This window comes from Salmo salar, chromosome 24 (genome assembly GCF_965601325.2).
Source record: "Salmo salar chromosome 24, fSalSal1, whole genome shotgun sequence".
NCBI lineage: Eukaryota > Metazoa > Chordata > Actinopteri > Salmoniformes > Salmonidae > Salmo > Salmo salar.
In genome coordinates, this window is record NC_138314.1 from 8,671,100 (window position 1) to 8,690,460 (window position 19,361).

At 43.7% G+C, this 19,361-nt stretch overlaps 1 protein-coding gene across 1 annotated transcript; it reads left to right on the forward strand.

Moving 5' to 3' along the window:
- The first annotated feature begins 431 nt into the window (after nt 1-431).
- On the forward strand, nt 432-15,771 carry LOC145850491 (inactive carboxypeptidase-like protein X2). The gene is made up of 17 exons (XM_082968466.1): nt 432-488; nt 5,203-5,280; nt 5,415-5,524; nt 7,431-7,570; nt 7,923-8,007; nt 8,157-8,301; nt 8,406-8,497; nt 8,748-8,871; nt 9,045-9,241; nt 10,606-10,782; nt 11,212-11,396; nt 11,499-11,861; nt 12,181-12,311; nt 12,528-12,667; nt 13,624-13,723; nt 13,984-14,150; nt 14,240-15,771. Exons 3-17 carry the CDS (start codon nt 5,432-5,434, stop codon nt 14,612-14,614), a joined length of 2,514 nt encoding a protein of 837 aa, XP_082824592.1. The 5' UTR covers nt 432-488; nt 5,203-5,280; nt 5,415-5,431; the 3' UTR covers nt 14,615-15,771.
- Nucleotides 15,772-19,361: the final 3,590 nt, after the last annotated feature.

Below are 19,361 nucleotides of genomic sequence, written 5' to 3' on the forward strand. Positions count from 1 at the left end.
GTAAAATAAACCCTTGGCCAAATCTCCACTAGAAATATGTTTTTCATTTCAATGGGACCCTGCGGTGAAATAAAGATTAGACACAATAAAGAATAAAGAACTGGCCCTTTACCACGGAGTCAAAAGTAATGGGCCTACACTTCTCATTCCCCACAAGAATGAAAAAAAAGAAGTGTATACTGTTTCAATTATATGGTCTGTTGTCTAAGTTTGGGTTAAGCAAGACTTTGGCAGCTGATGTTCCAAACTCCCAAATAAGAAAATGCCAAGTAACATCATGACGTTATGTTATTCTATCTGCAACGTTCTAAATGTTTCACTCCACTGAAAACACCCAACATACACAGTATACTGTTACATGTAATGGGGAGGTGGGGGGAAGTAACCTCAAGTTCATCCATGATTGTTTTTCCCTCCTTTGTTTACCACAGCGAAAAAACAGGAGGAGAGAGAGAACCAAAGGAAAGAAAAGGAGAGAGAGGATAGAGGTATTGTGCACAGCCTATTTTCCATTATGATCTGAATGACTGTGATCTATTTCAGTTGTAGATACTTCACATTATACAGTAACATTTACATGTTGGTCATTAAGCAGACACTCTTATCCAGAGCAACTTACAGTTAATGCACTCACAGAAAAATTCTGGGTTAAAAACAACCCAATTTGGGGTTTTTGGTAACCCAGCGCTGTGTAAATATTGGATAGAATTCACACTGGGTTATTTTGACCCAGTCAACGATTGGGTTGTGTGAATAACTCAACATGTTGGGTTGTTGGGATTACCCAAACATTAATTTAACGATTAGTTGGGTTTTTACGAACTTTCATTCTGGGTTGACGAGCAATTTTTGGGATCATGTTGTTGATTTTTTAAACAAAGTCCACAAGACACAGAACTCCCTTTTGCAAAACAGTAAATGCGTTTTCAAAATATAGATGCCTTCTCAAAACATAAATACATTCATCAAAACTTTATTATATCTTCGAAATTGCAAATACATTCATCAAAAGAACACAACTGCCCTGCAAAAAGACTAACAGACAAAACAGAAAGTTTGTCTTTCTTTTAAAAAGCCCAGTAGATCAAAACATTTTCTTTGCATTCACTAAATCATGATAATCAAAATTGGAAGTGCAAAAGTATACTAAAGTGCAGAATTATGGGCAATTACTATCCTTTTATGCATATTTCATCAAACAATTTCATACTTATCAAATCAAATTTTATCCCTGATAAAAATGTTTTAAAAAAATAAGCACATTGTGCAGCATTCATTCATGGGTATCATCACAATCAATTTCCATGTACAATTACATAGGTTAGTTTGCTCATAGTTTTTTAGTTTCCAATTAGGTACAGTGTCACAAAAAGAGCCGTGTTGAATAGACCAAACTGCAGCGGGAATATGGATGCTCATGTTTTAATTCAAAAAAGGAGTAACGCATCCACTGGAAAACATTATACACGACAGGAACAGTTTTGCAGGCACACAACACGCAGTGCAAAAACAACTACCCACGAAAACCAAACAAACACACACCTACTTATGGGACTCCCAATCAGAGGCAACTAGAAACACCTGCCTCCAATTGAGAGTCCAGCACCCAAAACTACACATAGAAAAACAAACCTAGAACCTATACCAAACTAATACACCCCACTACACCACACACAAAACCCCATAATACAAAACAAATATACCTCTGCCACGTCCTGACCAAATATAATAGAAATAATACCTAAATATTGGTCAGGACGTGACATTACCCCCCCCCTAAAGGTGCAGACCCCGGAATGCACCTTAAAAGAAAACACAAAAAATCCCCATTACCCCAACAAAACCAAAAAGCAATACCCCCTAAACAATAAGGGAGGGAAGGGAAGGGAGGGTGGCTGCCGTCAACGACGGCACTGTGCTACACCCTCCCTCCCCAACCCACCTATCCTGGAGGTGGCTCCGGTGCAGGACGTGGACCCTGCTCCACCCTCGGCGTCGCCCACTTCGGTGGAGCCGATAGCTGCGCCAGGCAGACGGACCCCTCGGGCTGGGCCGGGGGAACAGGAGGGCCCCTCGGGCTGGGCCGGGGGAACAGGAGGGCCCCTCGGGCTGGGCCGGGGGAACAGGAGGGCCCCTCGGGCTGGGCCGGGGGAACAGGAGGGCCCCTCGGGCTGGGCCGGGGAACAGTCTGGCCACTCCGGCAGTTCAGCGCAGTCTGGCCACTCCGGCAGTTCAGCGCAGTCTGGCCACTCCGGCAGTTCAGCGCAGTCTGGCCACTCCGGCAGTTCAGCGCAGTCTGGCCACTCCGGCGACTGTTGACTGGCGGGCAGCTCCCACGACTGTTGACTGGCGGGCAGCTCCCACGACTGTTGACTGGCGGGCAGCTCCCACGACTGTTGACTGGCGGGCAGCTCCCACGACTGTTGACTGGCGGGCAGCTCCCACGACTGTTGACTGGCGGGCAGCTCCGACGACTGTTGACTGGCGGGCAGCTCCGACGACTGTTGACTGGCGGTGCTGGGCTGACGCACTAGACTCCTGATGCGTGGGGCTGGTACTGGACGTGCCGGCCTGGAGACACGCACCTCCATGCTAGTGCATCTAGCGGGAAACACCGGACCGAAAGGGCGCACTGGCGGTCTTGAGCGCAGGGTTGGCATCACCCCTTCCGGCTCGATGCCTACTTCGCCCTGGCACATGCGGGGCGCTGGTACCTTGCCTACCGGCCTGAAAATCCCAGGCCTCACCACAGCCCCAACCCCAAAGCACGGGACCTGTCCAGTCTGCCCTACAAGGGTACGGGGAGCTGGCCTGGGGCTGTAATCTCGCCCCGCCAAATAGCCCTTGTGCCCCACCCTAAAAAATTATTGGGGCTGCCTCCAACATTCCTCCCTCACTTGCCTCTGTCCTCTTCTCCGCTGCTTGGTCCTTTGGTGGTGGGTAGTTCTGTCACAAAAAGAGCCGTGTTGAATAGACCAAACTGCAGCGGGAATATGGATGCTCATGTTTTAATTCAAAAAGGAGTAACGCATCCACTGGAAAACAATATACACGACAGGAACAGTTTTGCAGGCACACAACACGCAGTGCAAAAACAACTACCCACGAAAACCAAACAAACACACACCTACTTATGGGAGTCCAGCACCCAAAACTACACATAGAAAAACAAACCTAGAACCTATACCAAACTAATACACCCCACTACACCACACACAAAACCCCATAATACAAAACAAATATACCTCTGCCACGTCCTGACCAAATATAATAGAAATAATACCTAAATATTGGTCAGGACGTGACATACAGAAACACAATCCCACATTAGAAATAGGAAAGGTGAATGTATGAATGTATGAATGTACAGTATAGGCCTCAATCCACATCAAAGCAAAACTCTATAATGGAAGGTCACAATGTAAAATGTTTTTTTTAACAACAAAGTGACCCAATGTCTGCAACCCAGCAGGTGGGTCAGCCAAACAACCCAGCATGTGTTTGTGTCCATTAAACTAAGGTAGGTAAAACAACCACATATCAAAGTCATTGCAAGTAAAACTTAGTAACACTACAATGTCCTACTTTGCACTGTCAAAGCTCCCAGTCAAGCAGATGAACACGTCACTCAGAGATTCATAATGTAGTGGAAGAATATCAGTCCCTAATGGTTCATGTTTCTGCTTAAAGCGAATGAGGAAAAAAACACAGATATCAGTCTCTACCTGGGCATTGCAAACATGTAGCTGTGAAGCTTCAGTATGGCTTCACTTGCTAAGACGAGGGTCAAAAGTTAATTCTATCTAGAATAGGACAAATCTGAACCATAGAAATGTGTTGTGAGGGAAGGAAAGGTCGCTGGTTTGAATCCCTGAGTCAATTAGGTGAACAATCTGTTGCTGTGCCCTTGAGCAAGGCACTAAACCCTAATTGCTTCTGTAAGTCCCTCTGGATAACAGCTAAATGACTTAAATGTAAACCTATTTAACCTGTATTGGTGCATGGAAGAAGCTTTGAGCTGGAGCAGAAAGAAAGGGAGAGATGGGACAGCAAAGAGAGGTTACAGAACATGCTGGAAGGAAAGATGAGGGAAAAACAACATAAGGGATAGAAACAGAGGAGTAGCGAGTCTAACAGTAATGGAGGGGAGAGATGTTGAAATCACGAGCTTAGAATGAAGATCGGAACACTCGGGATAAGAACCAACAGCTGTTGCCACATGTTCCATTCTGTACTGTACCTCCTGTACAGCGAGGAGAGTAGAACCAGCTAAATGTATAATCAGAATGGAACCAGGGACTTTTGTCTATGGGAGATTACACTGAGTGAACAAAACATTAAGGACACCTGCTCTTTCCATGACATAGACTGACCAGGTGAATCCAGGTGAAAGCTATGATCCCTTATTGATGTCACTTGTTAAATCCAATTTAATCGGTGTAGATGAAGGGGGGACACAGGTTAAAGAAGGATTTTTAAGCCTTGAGACATGGATTGAATATGTGACAAAATATTTAAGTGCCTTTGAATGGGGTATGGTAGTAGGTTGCCAGGCGCACCGGTTTGTGTCAAGAACTGCAACACTGCTGGGTTTTTCACGCACAACAGTTTGCCGTGTGTATCAAGAATGGTCTGCCACCCAAAGGACATCCAGCCAACTTGACACAATTGTGGGAAGCATTAGAGTCAACATGGGCCAGCATCCCTGTGGAACGCTTTAGACACCTTGTAGAGTGGGGGACGGGGACAGGGGCATACCCTGTCCACCACTATCTGTGATTTCACATGTGTATGTAGAACAAAATCACATTTAATACAAAATGTGACAGCTTTCTCATCCAGTTAGATATATTGACACTTTTAGCAGGGTTACCCATAAAATGTGACTGGTGGTTATGAAAGTTTGGATACAACAGTGTGCGAATGAGGAACTGTTGTATCCAAACTTTCATAACGACCTGTCTTAGATTTACTGAAGAAAAAAAGAACAATCTGAATTTAATCAGCACATTCCTGAATTTGGAGAAACAGAATACATCTGGTTTCCTTCCTATCTGCAATGTGAAGGCATCTGGATCCTCTGAGGCATTACTGCATTTGTCGATACACACACACACACACACGTGCACGCACGCAAGCGGTCACACAGAGAATCTATTACTGGGATTGTAGTTAGTGATTGACTATGGTGCTGTTTGACAGAGAGAGCTCAGCAGAGGAGGGAAGAGGAAGAGAGGGCCAAAGCCAAGAAGAGGCCACACGTATTCAAGGAACCCAAAAGTAAGTAACTTGCTACCATCCAATGATACAATACTCGGTTAGCAAGAGTTTTAGCAAGAGCTTAAGAGCTTTTCCATTGTGGCTTGAAGTTTTTGTGATGTGTGTGTGACTGAGATGTTTTCCCCTGGTGGCAGAGTGTCCTCCCCTGGGTATGGAGTCTCATAGAATACAATCAGACCAGCTGCTGGCCTCCTCCATGTCTCACCACCGCTACAGCCAAGCCAGGGCACGACTCAACATACAGGTAACCCTAACCCTTACACACTAACACTAACCTTCACACACTAACCCTCACACACTGACCTTAACCTTCACACACACTAACCCTCACACACACTAACCTTAAACTTCACACCAGGGGCGAAAATCTGATATCAACTTTGGAGGGGACAATTACATGAAATTTTCTCAAGAGCAATTCCTGAGGGGGACACCAAAAGTAGTGCTGTAACACATAGCCTACATTGTAATATGGTAAATGTATATTGAGGAACCAAAGAAATAAGGTGTTTGCCGTACTCCTAACTACCGGTACCCAAAACTACACAACTAATCACAACAGCAATACCATTGCCTTTAACAAATCTTAGTTCAGTCACCAGTTTAAGTTGAGAGTGGGGGTATCCATGGCATTTTCCAATTATGTTCCTATTTTACAAGTAAAAAAAACTGAGAACCTTTCATAATGTTGCTAAACAAAGACTCAACAAACTTACCTGAGACTCCCTGTCTCTGCCATTCTCTCCCTGCATATCTGTCCCCAACTCTGCTGTCTGTGTGCCATCTGTTGCCTGCTCTGCCTAATGACATCATTGTGAAACATTTCCATTAGAATTTCATTTCTTTCTTATGAACATTTTATCAACTAGTCTTTGAGATATTAGGCTACTAGGGTTCTTACTATGCGTTTTTGGTGTATTGAAAAATACTCTGATGTCCGTCTTTTATTTTTCTGCCATTTTTCTACCTGGCTGGCTGGCTGGCTACACACACAGTGTGTAGGTTATTTACAGTAGGAGATGGCCTTCTATCATCTTCAATCATTCTATTTGGGCTTCGATCTAAAAGGTAGCTAGCAAATGTGAAACGGATTAAAATGACAAGAGTTGACAGCGGTATGAGTTCACCATTTACACAACATATGCTGCAACCTTTTGTAATTTTAATAGTTTGTTTCATATTGGCTGGCTTCCAACAATAGCTGAATTTGCAAAGCTAGCGAGCACCAATTCAGTTGCAGTGGTGTTTGCTATAATCTTTGCTACCCGGGTTAAATAAAGGTGAAATAAAATAAATAAATAAAAGTTCCCTTGCGACAATTTAGCTTTTGCAACGAGACCATTAAATATATTTAAGACAATGGTAGAAGAGAGTGTAGTTCTGTTCAGTTTGGATTTCAGTTTATCGCTAACCTTATCACAGGGACTTTGAAGCACTAACTTACATCATCTGCCTGCTGATCTTGGAATAAATTGACGATAGCAAAGATTCCATCTTTGACGACGCCACATAAATGGAATAGGTACTAGCTAGCTTAATAGTTAATATTTGCACGCTAGCTCTGCATATTCACAGAGTGTGTGTGTGCGATCGACTGGATTAACCTCACGTCAGTTACGTGCATTGAGTGCCTTTCAGACAGTAGATACGACCTCTCTGTTACCTAGCAAGCTAAGGAACTGGCAGTGGATCAAACCATTGTGAGGCAAAGGGTGGGGGGGGTCGCAATCTTTTGAAACTTAAAAACGCGCTATTAAGTGTCTATAATCAGCACAATTGCTTTCATTGCATATTATTAATATTATTTAAATTACATAGTTATGTTTCAGTGATATATTGGGGGGGACAAATCACATTTTTCCCAGGATGGGGGGGTCGTGTCCCCCCCGTCCCCCCCGGGATTTCCGCCCCTGCTTCACACACTAACCCTCACACACTGACCCTAACTCTCACACACTAAGTCTAACCCTCTCACACTAACCCATAACCCTTATACACTAACCCTCACACATTAACCCTAAGTCTCAGTACTGCTCCAGCCAACACAGAGCATGACTCAACATGCAGGTAGACTCCTCACACTAATTCAAACCTGACGGTAAGCCCCCTTACCCACATCTCCAACACTGTATGGTTTCCATGGTTTCCAGGCTTCGGATGATGAGGAGGACATGCATGGTGGGGCGTGGTGTCCTAACCCAGAGGACAATATTCACTGGTTTGAGATGGACGCTCGCAGAGCAACAGAGTTTACTGGGATCATAACACAGGGACGAGACTCACGCAACGAGTAAGACACACAAGCACACACACGTTTATTTTACTATCCTTGTGGGGACCAAAACATGCGTTCCCAATCAAAATCCTATTTTCCCTAACTCCTAACCCTAAACCTTAACCTTAACCCTAACCCCTAACCCTGAAACTAAATCTAACCCTAACACACATAATCCTAAACCTAATCCCTAACCTTAATCTTAATTCTAACCCTAAAATAGCCTTTTTCCTTGTTTTACACACACACACACACACACACACACACACACACACACACACACACACACACACACACACACACAGACAATTTCAAACATATCAAAGACAAAATGGTGACAACATTTGTGTGCGTCTTTCTGTTTCAGGATTGACTTTGTGACATCGTACTACGTGCAATTCAGTAATGACAGCAGAGAATGGAAAACCATCCATGACGGTTACTCTGACTGGGTGAGTCTGTCAGCCTCGCTGCTTCAAATGTACTTTGGTCCCAGGGTTCACTCTCAAGCTCTTTTTATGGGGCACAAAAGTTCACCATGTCAAATATATTTGTCTCTCCCTCTCTCTTTACCCCCCTCCTCCCCTCTCTCTGTCTCTAGTTGTTTTTTGCTAACTCTGATAAGGATACCCCTGTGCTGAATCAGTTAGCTGAGCCCATACTAGCACGCTACATCAGAGTTATCCCTCAGAGCTGGAATGGTAGTTGCTGTATGAGGCTGGAGGTACTAGGCTGCCCACTGCCTGGTGAGTGACACACGCACCCACCCTACTAGACTTCTGGTCCCCACAAGGATAGTAAAACATAAAACACACGCAAACATTCACACTGTGCATTTTCATTTCCTCAGACCCCACCAGTGCCTACCAGAGGCTGCAGAATGAGGTGACTCCCGTCCAGTACCTGGACTTCAGACATCACAATTACTCAGACATGGTCACGGTGAGACGGAACATTCCCATTTCAGGGGACTTCAAACCTTAAGGTCATCAGTACCACCTGTTTGAACTTGAATCAGGTCTAATGTTTTGTCTGACGGATTGTGACAACTGACTTCAACTCTGTCTTGACACTTTGGAGATTCATTTAATAAGATTTGTTGTGCTTGAACAAAGACTTGCACAGACTCACTGAAGGTGTCCCGGGCCAGGGCTGGTAACTGCTGCTTTCCCCTGTGTGTCTCTTCTGGTAGATGATGAAGTCTGTGTCTGAGGAGTGTCCCAACATCACCAGTATGTACAGCCTGGGTCGCAGCTCTAACGGACTGGACATCCTGGCCATGGTGATATCAGGCAACCCCACAGAACACGAGATAGGTGGGATGAAACCAATATTGTGTCTGTGTCCACAGTTTTCAGAACATGCACCCATTAGTTATTCCAGGCTAACTGCACCCCTTTGTTATTCCAGGCGAACTTTCATAGAAAGCTCTGTACTCGTGTCCGCTCAAGCATGGAAAGACAATGACAATCTGTGTTTTTCTCCTTAGGTGAGCCGGAGTTCCGCTACACGGCCGGTCTCCATGGAAACGAGGCGACGGGGCGGGAGATGGTTCTTCTTCTGTTGCAGTACCTGTGTAAGGAGTACAATGATGGCAACCCCAGAGTGCGCCGCCTGGTGGAGGGAATACGTATCCACCTGGTGCCCTCACTCAACCCTGATGGGCAGGAGAAGGCCCTCACAGTGGTCAGTACTGGATATTATACGGTTCATTCTTGAATTGCGGTGGTAAATGTTGTCCCTTGACTTTGGCACCATGTAAAAACAATAGAAAATGACAAAAACATTAAAAAGAATACATTCTAATTTTATTTCACTGTTATTTAATAAGAAAACATATGTAAGTCCTTTATACTGCAAAACAACTATTTGTATGCATTGTTGAAACTACTGGGGGTTAGCAAATTGGCTTGCCCCATTGGCGATGTGTAGAGGTGTAGTGACATGTTTTGGGGTTTAGAGATACTGTATCTATTATTTTGAATGCTAGACAGTAAACAAAAGTATTTAATATGGTTTACTTTAGACCTCCCAAACTCAACTCTGGACCTTGAAGCCAGTTCCACTGTATTGTTTCATTGTTCCCCTCTAATCAGGGACTGATTTAGACCTGAGACACCAGGTGGGTGCAATTAATTATCGGGTAGAACAGAAAACCAGCAGGCTCTGGACCTCGTAGGGTAAGAGTTGAATACTCTTGCTGTAGATCAATAAAAACACCTATTGTTTTACTAGTATAATGTGTGTCCCTCAGTTTTATGTCATTGGTGTTACCACTTTGAAAATCGCTGATTACAAAGATGTACAAGGACGTTGAGCATTTTCTCCCGTGGCAAACTGTTATTGAGGGAGGGTTCTATCTTAAAGAAAATGATTAGCTTATCACGACCTTTCAGTATGTCATAAATTTGAGAATTTCATTCATCATTTTGCGTCACTTGGTGTCAGCCAGTTTAAATAAATGGAAATAATTAATCACTTTAGTAAATAATTTTTAAAGGATTGACCTTAGATTTGAGCATTTGTGGCCTCCATTTCAGAAAATCCTCATTGGTGTTACTACTCCACCGGTGGCACAATGTTATCATAATGGTAAAAACATATTTTAAATCATTAAGCTACCATATTAGTTGATTTAGAATGGGAAGATGTACCCAACTACATTTAAATAAAAAATCAAGTCATTCTTTTCCAAAATGCCATTCCAAAATTCCACCGCAATTCAAGAACGACCCTTACAGGGAAATACAGCCTGTATTTATACTTTACACTTCCAGGGTGCAAATCTATTTTCTTCTATTAAGGAAAATGGGTGCCAGACAGTGTCTGATTTAGCCAACTTGTTATCCTGTAGGAAAGTATTGTTGTATGCAGGAACAGTCTAGCGCCCAACTTTATTTTCCTCAAGAGAAGAAAACATATCTCATATGTTAAGTCAAGACTAGAGACATTCAAGCAAATCCTAAGACGTTTGGTTTTAACATGTTGATATTACTGCAGTAAATATGCAGTCCATATCCCCATAACATCCTGTCCCATTGACACCACAGGGTTCCGAGCTGAGTGGTTGGACAACAGGCCACTGGACGGAGGACGGCCATGACATCTTCCAGAACTTCCCTGACCTGAACAGTGTTTTGTGGGAGGCCGAGGACAAGGGCATGGTGCCCAAACTGACCCCCAATCACCATGTCAAGATCCCTGCAGATCAAGAGGGGGATGACAGGGTGTGTGGAGGGAGGGAGGGAGGGTGGGAGGTTGGGAGGGTGGGAGGGAGGGAGGGAGGGGAAGGTAAGGGAGAAAGGGAGGGGATGAAGACAGGAGGGAAGGAAATGTAGATGGTGTGAAGAGCAGAGACAGTACAAGGAAGTCCATTTCTCTGTTTATCAACTTAACAAGGGGACTCGAGTGGCACAGCGGTCTAAGTCACTTCATCTCAGTGCTAGAGGTGTCACTACAGACCCTGATTCGATTCCAGGCTGTATCACATCCGGCCGTGATTGGGAGTCCTATAGGGCAGCGCACAATTGGACCAACGTCCTCCGGGTTAGGGTTTGGCCGGGGAAGAACATCATTGGAAATAAGAATTTGTTCTTAACTGACTTGCCTAGTGAATTAAAAAAAGATGGCTGCTGTTTGTTCTTCTTGTCCTGCAGATTGCTGTGGAGACTCGAGCCATCATCTTGTGGATGGAGAGCCACCCATTCGTACTGGGGGCCAACTTCCAGGGGGGAGAGAGGTTTGTGGCGTACCCCTACGACAATCACCGCCTAACCAAGACCGCCGGCGCCAGCACCAGAGAGGGCAAGAGAGAGAGGGCACAGAGCCGCAAGAAGAGACAGTACGAGGCTCTTTCTCTTCCTGCACTCTTGCTATTTTTGGCAGGAGTAATAATGATATGAAACCAAATAAACAATCAACTCAATTTAAATCATTCTTCTAGGTACGAGGAGTTTGAGGAGCCGGTGGAAGATCATAGAAACAGGGGATACCAGCAGCCAGAAGAAGACCAGTGGAACAGGGGATACCAGCAGCCGGAAGAGGACCAGTGGAACAGGGGATACCAGCAGCCAGAAGAAGACCAGTGGAACAGGGGATACCAGCAGCCAGAAGAAGACCAGTGGAACAGGGGATACCAGCAGCGAGAAGAAGACCAGTATAACAGGAGATACCAGCAGCCGGAGGAGGAGTGGAGGGGACATGGCTATGGCCACAGGGAAGAGGAAGAGGAGGATGACAGAGGGAGAGGGGGGTACGCAGAGCCTGAGGATGAACCCAGGGCCACAGCAGACGCCTCCTTTTTCAGGTGTGTAGCATAAAGTAAATGTTTTTATTTAACTAGGCAAGTCAGATAAGAACAAATTATTATTTACAATGACGGCCTACACCGGCCAAACCCGGACGACGCTGGGTCAATTGTGCACCGCCCTATGGGACTCCAAATCACAGCCGGTTGTGATACAGCCTGGATTCAAACCAGATTGTCTGTTGTGACACCTCTAGCACTGAGATGTAGTGCCTTAGACCGCTGTGCCACTCGGGAGCCCAAGTTAACCACAGATCTAGGATCAGATTACCCTATCTGACTGTGTGTGTGTGTGTGTGTGTGTGTTTGTGTGTTATAGGTGGTTGGCCATCTCTTATGCCTCTACTCACCTGTCGATGACATACACTTCCCACGGCACCTGTCACGGCGATGACATCACTGGAGGCATTGGAATCGTCAATCGCGCCAAGTGGCAGCCCGTCACAGGAAGTAAGGACCGACAACATCCCTTTTTTATTCCATTGTTATCTGCTGTTCATTAAGACATTACATAGAGTAGTTCAAAAAGGTTGAAACCTGTAATGTAACATTGATCAGAGTAAAGGACCCAGTTTTGGGGGCAATGGTCCTCTCTGGTGGCTCATCATTTGCATTGCAGGTTCTCATTGCCACCTGTCTTCCCCCCCCCTCTCCCTCCATCCTCAGGTATGAATGACTTCAGCTACCTGCACACTAACTGTCTGGAGCTGTCAGTGTTCCTGGGCTGTGATAAGTTCCCCCATCAGAGTGAGCTGGTCATTGAGTGGGAGAAGAACAGAGAGGCCATGCTCACCTTCATGGAGCAGGTACACACACAGACACACGTATGCACACACATAGAAACAATTAACACATTTTGAGAGTATACCAAACACACACACGGTCCTGGAGTGTGGCCGTAGAGCAGTGGTATTCAAAGCTGGGGTCGCCAAAATATATATATATATATATATATTACTATATATATACTGTATATACACAGTGCATTCGGAAAGTATTCAGACCCCTTGAATTTTTCCACATTTTGTTATGTTATAGTCTTATTCTAAAATGGAATTCATTTAAAAAAAATCCTCAATCTACACACAATACCCCATAATGACAAAGTGAAAAGAGGCTTTTATAATTTTTTGCAAATGTATACCTTATTTACATAAGTATTCAGACCCTTTTCAATGAGACTCGAAATTGAGCTTAGGTGCTTCCTGTTTCCATTGATCATCCTTGAGATGTTTCTACTTGATTGGAGTCCACTTGTGGTAAATTGGACATGATTTGGAAAGGCACACACCTGTTTATATAAGGTCCCACAGTTGACTGTGTATGTCAGAGAAAAAACTAAGCCATGAGGTCGAAGGATTTGTCTGTAGAGCTCCGAGACAGGATTGTGTCGAGGCACAGATCTGGGGAAGGGTACCAAAAAATGTCTGCCACACTGAAGGTCCCAAGAACACAGTGGCCTCCATCATTCTTAAATGGAAGAAGTTTGGAACCACCAACACTCTTCCTAGAGCTGGCCGCCTAGCCAAACTAAGCCATCGGGGGAGAAGAGCCTTGATCAGGGAGGTGACCAAGACCCTAATGGTCACTCTGACAGAGCTCCAGAGTTCCTCTGTGGAGATGGGAGAACCTTCCAGAAGGACAACCATCTCTGGGATCGCAAGAAATTATTGTGGGAAAAATGGGGTCCCCACTGAAAAAGTTTGTATACCACTGCTGTAGAGTGACTGACCTTTTGAACCCTGGTTTTCACCCCACCCAGGTGCAGCGTGGGATCAGGGGCGTGGTAAAAGACAATGAGGGGAACCCCATCGCTAATGCTACAGTTTCTGTAGAGGGGGTCAACCATGATGTCTCTACAGGTGGGTACAGTGTGTGGCTTTGTGTTAACCATGTCCCATAGGCTACTGCCCTTGGCATTCTGACTGCTGTGAACACATGAATGTAGCTATGCACTGTTATATTGGTATATTCATTAAACTACAGCTGGGGTAGATATTGGTAACAACCTGTTGTCCCTTCCCCCTGAACAAATCTACATGCAGTGGACGTCCAGGAGCCTGCCAGTGCTATCTTTACTGAGTGTGCAGTCTAAGCCCTCTCCTCTCTGCTTGCTCCACAGCTGTAACAGGGGACTACTGGCGCTTGTTGAACCCAGGTGAGTACCGTGTGACGGTGCGGGCAGAAGGCTTCGCCCCCCTGACCAAGCTGTGTGTGGTGGGCTACGAGGCAGGGGCAACTACCTGCAGCTTTAACCTGGCCAAGTCCAACTGGGACCGCATCAAACAAGTGGGTACTGCTACACCTACAATTAGAGTGCCTATTAGCCACTTTAGGGCCATTGAAGCACTATATAAATGCTATCTATTCATCCACAGATCATGGCCCTGCACGGCAACAAGCCCATACGCCTGCTCAGCCACGGCAACGGCGGAACAATATGGCACATGGTCCCCAATGGTAACAGGAATATGGAGTTTCCCGGACATGCACTCATGGATTCTACGACGCGTGACCAGAGAAGGAAAGAGCTAGGGCTCGACCGCCCCCGTCATCTACGGCAACAGAGACTGATGAGATTGACAAAAACGTTGCCCCCGACGACCACGCCGGTTCCCACAACAACAGAGGCAGAGCCCACCACTGCTTGGTACGACTCGTGGTTCATAGGAGAGGGGCAAATGTCGGCACCGGAAAGTTTCACGGACTCCATCTTGGATTACAAATACGAGTACAAGATCGACGATTACTAAACTAAACACCAAGGCCTTGTTCCAATACATTTACAATACATCCTTCCTCCCCACTTCCTTGAAGAAATCAAGGTAGGAAGGGAGGAAGTATGCATTCTAAGGTATTTGAACAGGACCGATGTCATAGTCCTGAGCCCAGGCTGTTAACTCAATTCTTAGAGTAGACAACTAAGTGACCCCTTAATGGCATATTTGGGATTTTGGCAATGATGCCCTTTATCTACTTCCCTAGAGTCAGAGGAACTCGTAGATATGATTTTTATGTCTCTGTGTCAAGTATGAAGGAAGTTCGAGTTAGTTTTGCAAGCCAATGCTAACTAGCATTAACACAATGACTAGAAAGATGCTTGCAGATACCCATAGACTTCCAGTCATTGCGCTAAAGCTAGTTAGCAATTGCGCTAGCGCTAGTTAAGAACTTCCTTCAAACTGCACACAGATACATAAAAATGGTATCCACGAGTTCATCTGACTCTGTGGAAGTAGATAAATCCCAAAGTATCCCTTTAAAGAACTGACAGGTAGGGGTAGGTTTAAGCAAAATGCCTGAAACTCCAATAACTCTGGTAGCCCCCCAGCCATCCATTCTTTCAGATCAACAAAGGAGCTGCAAGAAGTGTTTAGGTATATCTGCAAAAACTGATTAAAGGAACAATGCAGTGTTGAATGCAAGAACAGTCATGTACACAAGCTAATGTCAGTGGTCTGTATAACTGCTCGAGTAGGTCTTTTAATACAACGTTAACACACACAAAAATGTCAGTTTAGAGTAGAAAAATAGAACCACTGATATCTGGAAAATAAATGTTATACCAATTCAATTTAAAAAGTTGTTGCAAAGCTTTCCTAGAGAATGTACTTCAGAGATCATGTAGATGTGGTGGTTGCAGATTACGCACTTGTTTTACTATCGCCTCCACCCTTGAAGAGTCAAAACAAAGAATCAAAGTTTCTGTTTTTCTTATAAAAGTGTGGATTAATTTACATTATTTTCACACATTGACAGCAAAGTCATAATATCGACATACAGTAACTTTACAAAATGTTTGTTGAATAGTAAGAGAGTAATCAAAAGAGATTTTCTTAAATGTTCCTCATAATTTAGCTGAGGAAGAGGAAAGTTATTTTTTCAATTAATAAAGGCTTGTTTACATACAGCATTTGTTTTGTTCATGTCCACACTGAGCAAAAATGTGACCGACCGCCTCGATTCGGTCTTATGTAGCAGAATTTGAAATTGTGTTTTTTACATTGGATAAAAGTAGAGACTCAGAACTAGAAATTGGTATATCATACACTGCAGTTGAGAAATAATGGGAAAGTAATTCTGCTTTGAAAGTTGATAAAGTTGGTCCTTGAATGTTTTGGTACACCTACTGGAGAGCTCTGTCTACACCCATTCTGCATTGTTAACACCCTCTTAAGCCTTAGCCCCACCCATCTCTGTGGGTGGGGCTAAGGATTCACATGTGAGGTCATGTGCTAAACAGAGTGAGTAGTTTAGTAAACAACCAGAGATTAAGACTAAAAGTGGTCAAAGTAGTAGCCTACAATAAGGAAAAACTCCAGGTAAAAATACACTATCTCGTCCTTGGCCTATATCCTAACATGACTTTGGTGCAGGTAATGTTGTTCTTCACATTACCGTCTCTGGTAAACACACACTATATCAAATAACATCTACGTTTATTTATCACATGCACAGGACACAGAAGGTGTAAACTGCTCAGTGAAATAGTATAGTAGCAATAGAAAAAACAGAAAGTGTCCAGACAAAAAATGTATAATTATTAGATGACGCTTATCCGACACACTTGTCTAAATTGATGGGTCATGTGAAGAAAATTCTATAACCACATCTAGCGGATGTGGATGGGTCACTATTGTCTAGACATGTACACATGTTCATGAAATACAGTAGATGGCCGTAATCACCCACAGATACAACTGGCTAACTTGATGGGTCATGTAATCATCTGGCGAAGGGGAGTCTTTTGTTAGACTAGCTAGTTAGCTAAACAATGAACTGGCATAATCCCAACTCATACTACTACCAATACAAACATTGTCATAGGGATAGTATGAATCTGCAGGTAGCTAAAGCTAACAACTAGGTTCAACATTAGCTAGCTAACATTAGCAATCCAAATGAATTTCTGATTTAAATAATATTACTACACAGATCATACACATACCATTAGCTCGCGCGCCAGTAAGCTACCATTCGCTAACTAACAGTACGCTTTAACTTGCAATGAAAACAATTTTCTGAGTAAATTAGAAACGTATAATATCGGAAAATGTAGCTAGACTCTTAGCCGTATACATGGATGAACGCTTTACCGTAGACTGGAACCATTTAACTCAGTTTTGTTTGTAACTACATTTTGTTTGGACAGCGTTGTGTCAAGTCACTCCGGTTCACACTGATCGTGGCACGTGCAGAAAGCAGCCCATCACTTTTTCCAACTGATCTGTCGATAGTGCGTGCTAAATTCAGGGCAACAATGTTGTTGAAAAAAGTAGCAATACTTTTGTAGTTCTTGAGGACTAACGTCATATCTTTCAAAAATGGCCCGGTAGAAAGGACTATCAACACATACTGAGCAGCTCACGTTATAGACCGACGAATCCAAACTCATCCCCCGGTATGTTCAGCCCATCCATTATCTCAGCCAATCATGGCTCCTTGTTTCATGAGCTGAAATAAAATATCCCAGAAATTCTCCATAGACACAAAAAGCTTATTTCGCACACATTTTGTGCACAAATGTATTTACATCCTTGTTAGTGAGCATTTCTCCTTGGCCAATATTAATCCATTGACCTGACACCTGTGGCATATCAAGAAGCTGATTAAACGGCATGATCCTTACATAGATGCACCTTGTGCTGGGAACAATAAAAGGCCACTCTAAAATGTGCAGTTTTTGTCACACAACACAATGCCACAGATGTCTCAAGTTTTGAGGAAGCACGCAATTGGCATGCTGACTGCAGGAATGTCTAAGGTATCTGAGACCAACAGATGCATAATGCATTTATTTCAATTGACTGATTTCCTTATATGAACTGTAACCCAGTAAAATCTTTGAAATTGTTGCATGTTGCGTTTATATTTTTGTTCAGTACAAATTTGGAAACATGTGTTGACAAATACAGGAGTCTGGGCACTGGCACAGACACGAAACACTTAATTAGAAATGAAGTTCTATCACAATCCTTTTCACACCACACACCTTTCATTCATAAGAGCTTTCAACTCAAACCGTAATGGGATACTGGGATGACTGCAGAGCATTGTTGAACTAACATATTCACTAAATACTTGTGTCATTGCTTGTCTTTGTTGATCAAGATAAACCAACGAGAGACTTCAGACACTATGTCCCAGTCTATCAAGTCAAATGCATTTCGAAACGCATTGTGAACACTGCAAGGAACATGTTTCAATGTCAATTACCTCTCTGTCTGTGGCTTCTGCAAGGGCATTAGATATGAATTCTCTGTAAAACTTGTGGTTAACATTTGGTCCAAACATCAACATTTGTAGGAGGTGAAACGTGTTAAGTTTATCTGTCATCTCTGTGAAGGACAGTCCTTTGCTGAGCCATGTCCCATGAAAGATGAGTCCATGTAGTGTGTGGTAACCTTGTTGGTTGTGGGGTTTAAAAACCTTACGTGGACATCCATTTGCTTTAGCTTGTTAGGTTCTAATTTTTCAGAGTAAATAACTCACGGACACTAGAGAAGCTTAACCAAGTTTAATTCTTCCCAAAGGGTCGTTACAGCTGTAATTCAGAGAAAAAAAACATTTCTCACCATCACAAATATATATACTCCACTTTAGACACCCCTCCTTCTCTCCAATCCTTACATCTTATGGTTCGACAGTAAGAAGGTAACAGGATGATATAACAATTATTTCTCCTTTCAGGGGATCTGACCTGACCTCCTCACCTCAACCCCTTCTTCGCCTAATCCACAGATGTCCTCTCGTATCACCTATCGCACTCGGTGACTCTCTCCCGTCCACCCAGGACATTCCACAGCCACTGTCTTTCTACAGATCTCACTCCTTTATATACTATGCGTCTGATCTATCATGTCTTTAATATCTCAATGTTCAAAGTTTAGCCCGAATCCAACAAGCTGAAGTGGTTTGTTCTGCGATTCGTCAAAAAGCAGCACATTACAGTCCCGTGTGGCTCAGTTGGTAGAGCATGGCGCTTGCAACGTCAGGGTTGTGAATTTGATTCCCACGGAGGACAGTTACGAAAAATGTATCCACTCACTACTGTAAGTCGCTCTGAATAAGAGCGTCTGCTAAATTACTAAAATGTAAAATGTTATTTTGCAACTTGTCCAAGAGGTGGTGCCGCAAGTAAGGTGAAGACTATGATTGATCTTGTAGGCTGTCTTCTCCCCACAGGCATATGACTTTGCTATAATACTGTCTGGAAACATCGAGTGGGAAATTGTGGTGTTGTCATCTGCACTATTGCAGGAGTAGTGGGAGACGACACTTCATTGTCCATAGGATCTATGCATGCCATGGAATAGTTGTTTCGGATTCATGAAGAGAGTTTTGAAGAGGACTCGGGTTGAGGATTCTGCATGAAAGAAAACAAATAACAATTCAGAACTTTTCTCAGTATTACCGTGGTGTCTCATTCTTTCTGAAAAGATGTCCACAACACCCTAAAATGATCAAATTCAACTCATGTTAGGTTGTATTTGTAATGGA

Bases quoted from the DNA above. Each gene is read 5' to 3' on its own strand.
- LOC145850491 (XM_082968466.1), top strand. From the start codon at position 5,432: ATGGAGTCTCATAGAATACAATCAGACCAGCTGCTGGCCTCCTCCATG. The intron at 5,525-7,430 runs GTAACCCTAACC...CATGGTTTCCAG, and splicing joins GGGCACGACTCAACATACAG to GCTTCGGATGATGAGGAGGA. The intron at 8,498-8,747 runs GTGAGACGGAAC...CTCTTCTGGTAG, and splicing joins ATTACTCAGACATGGTCACG to ATGATGAAGTCTGTGTCTGA.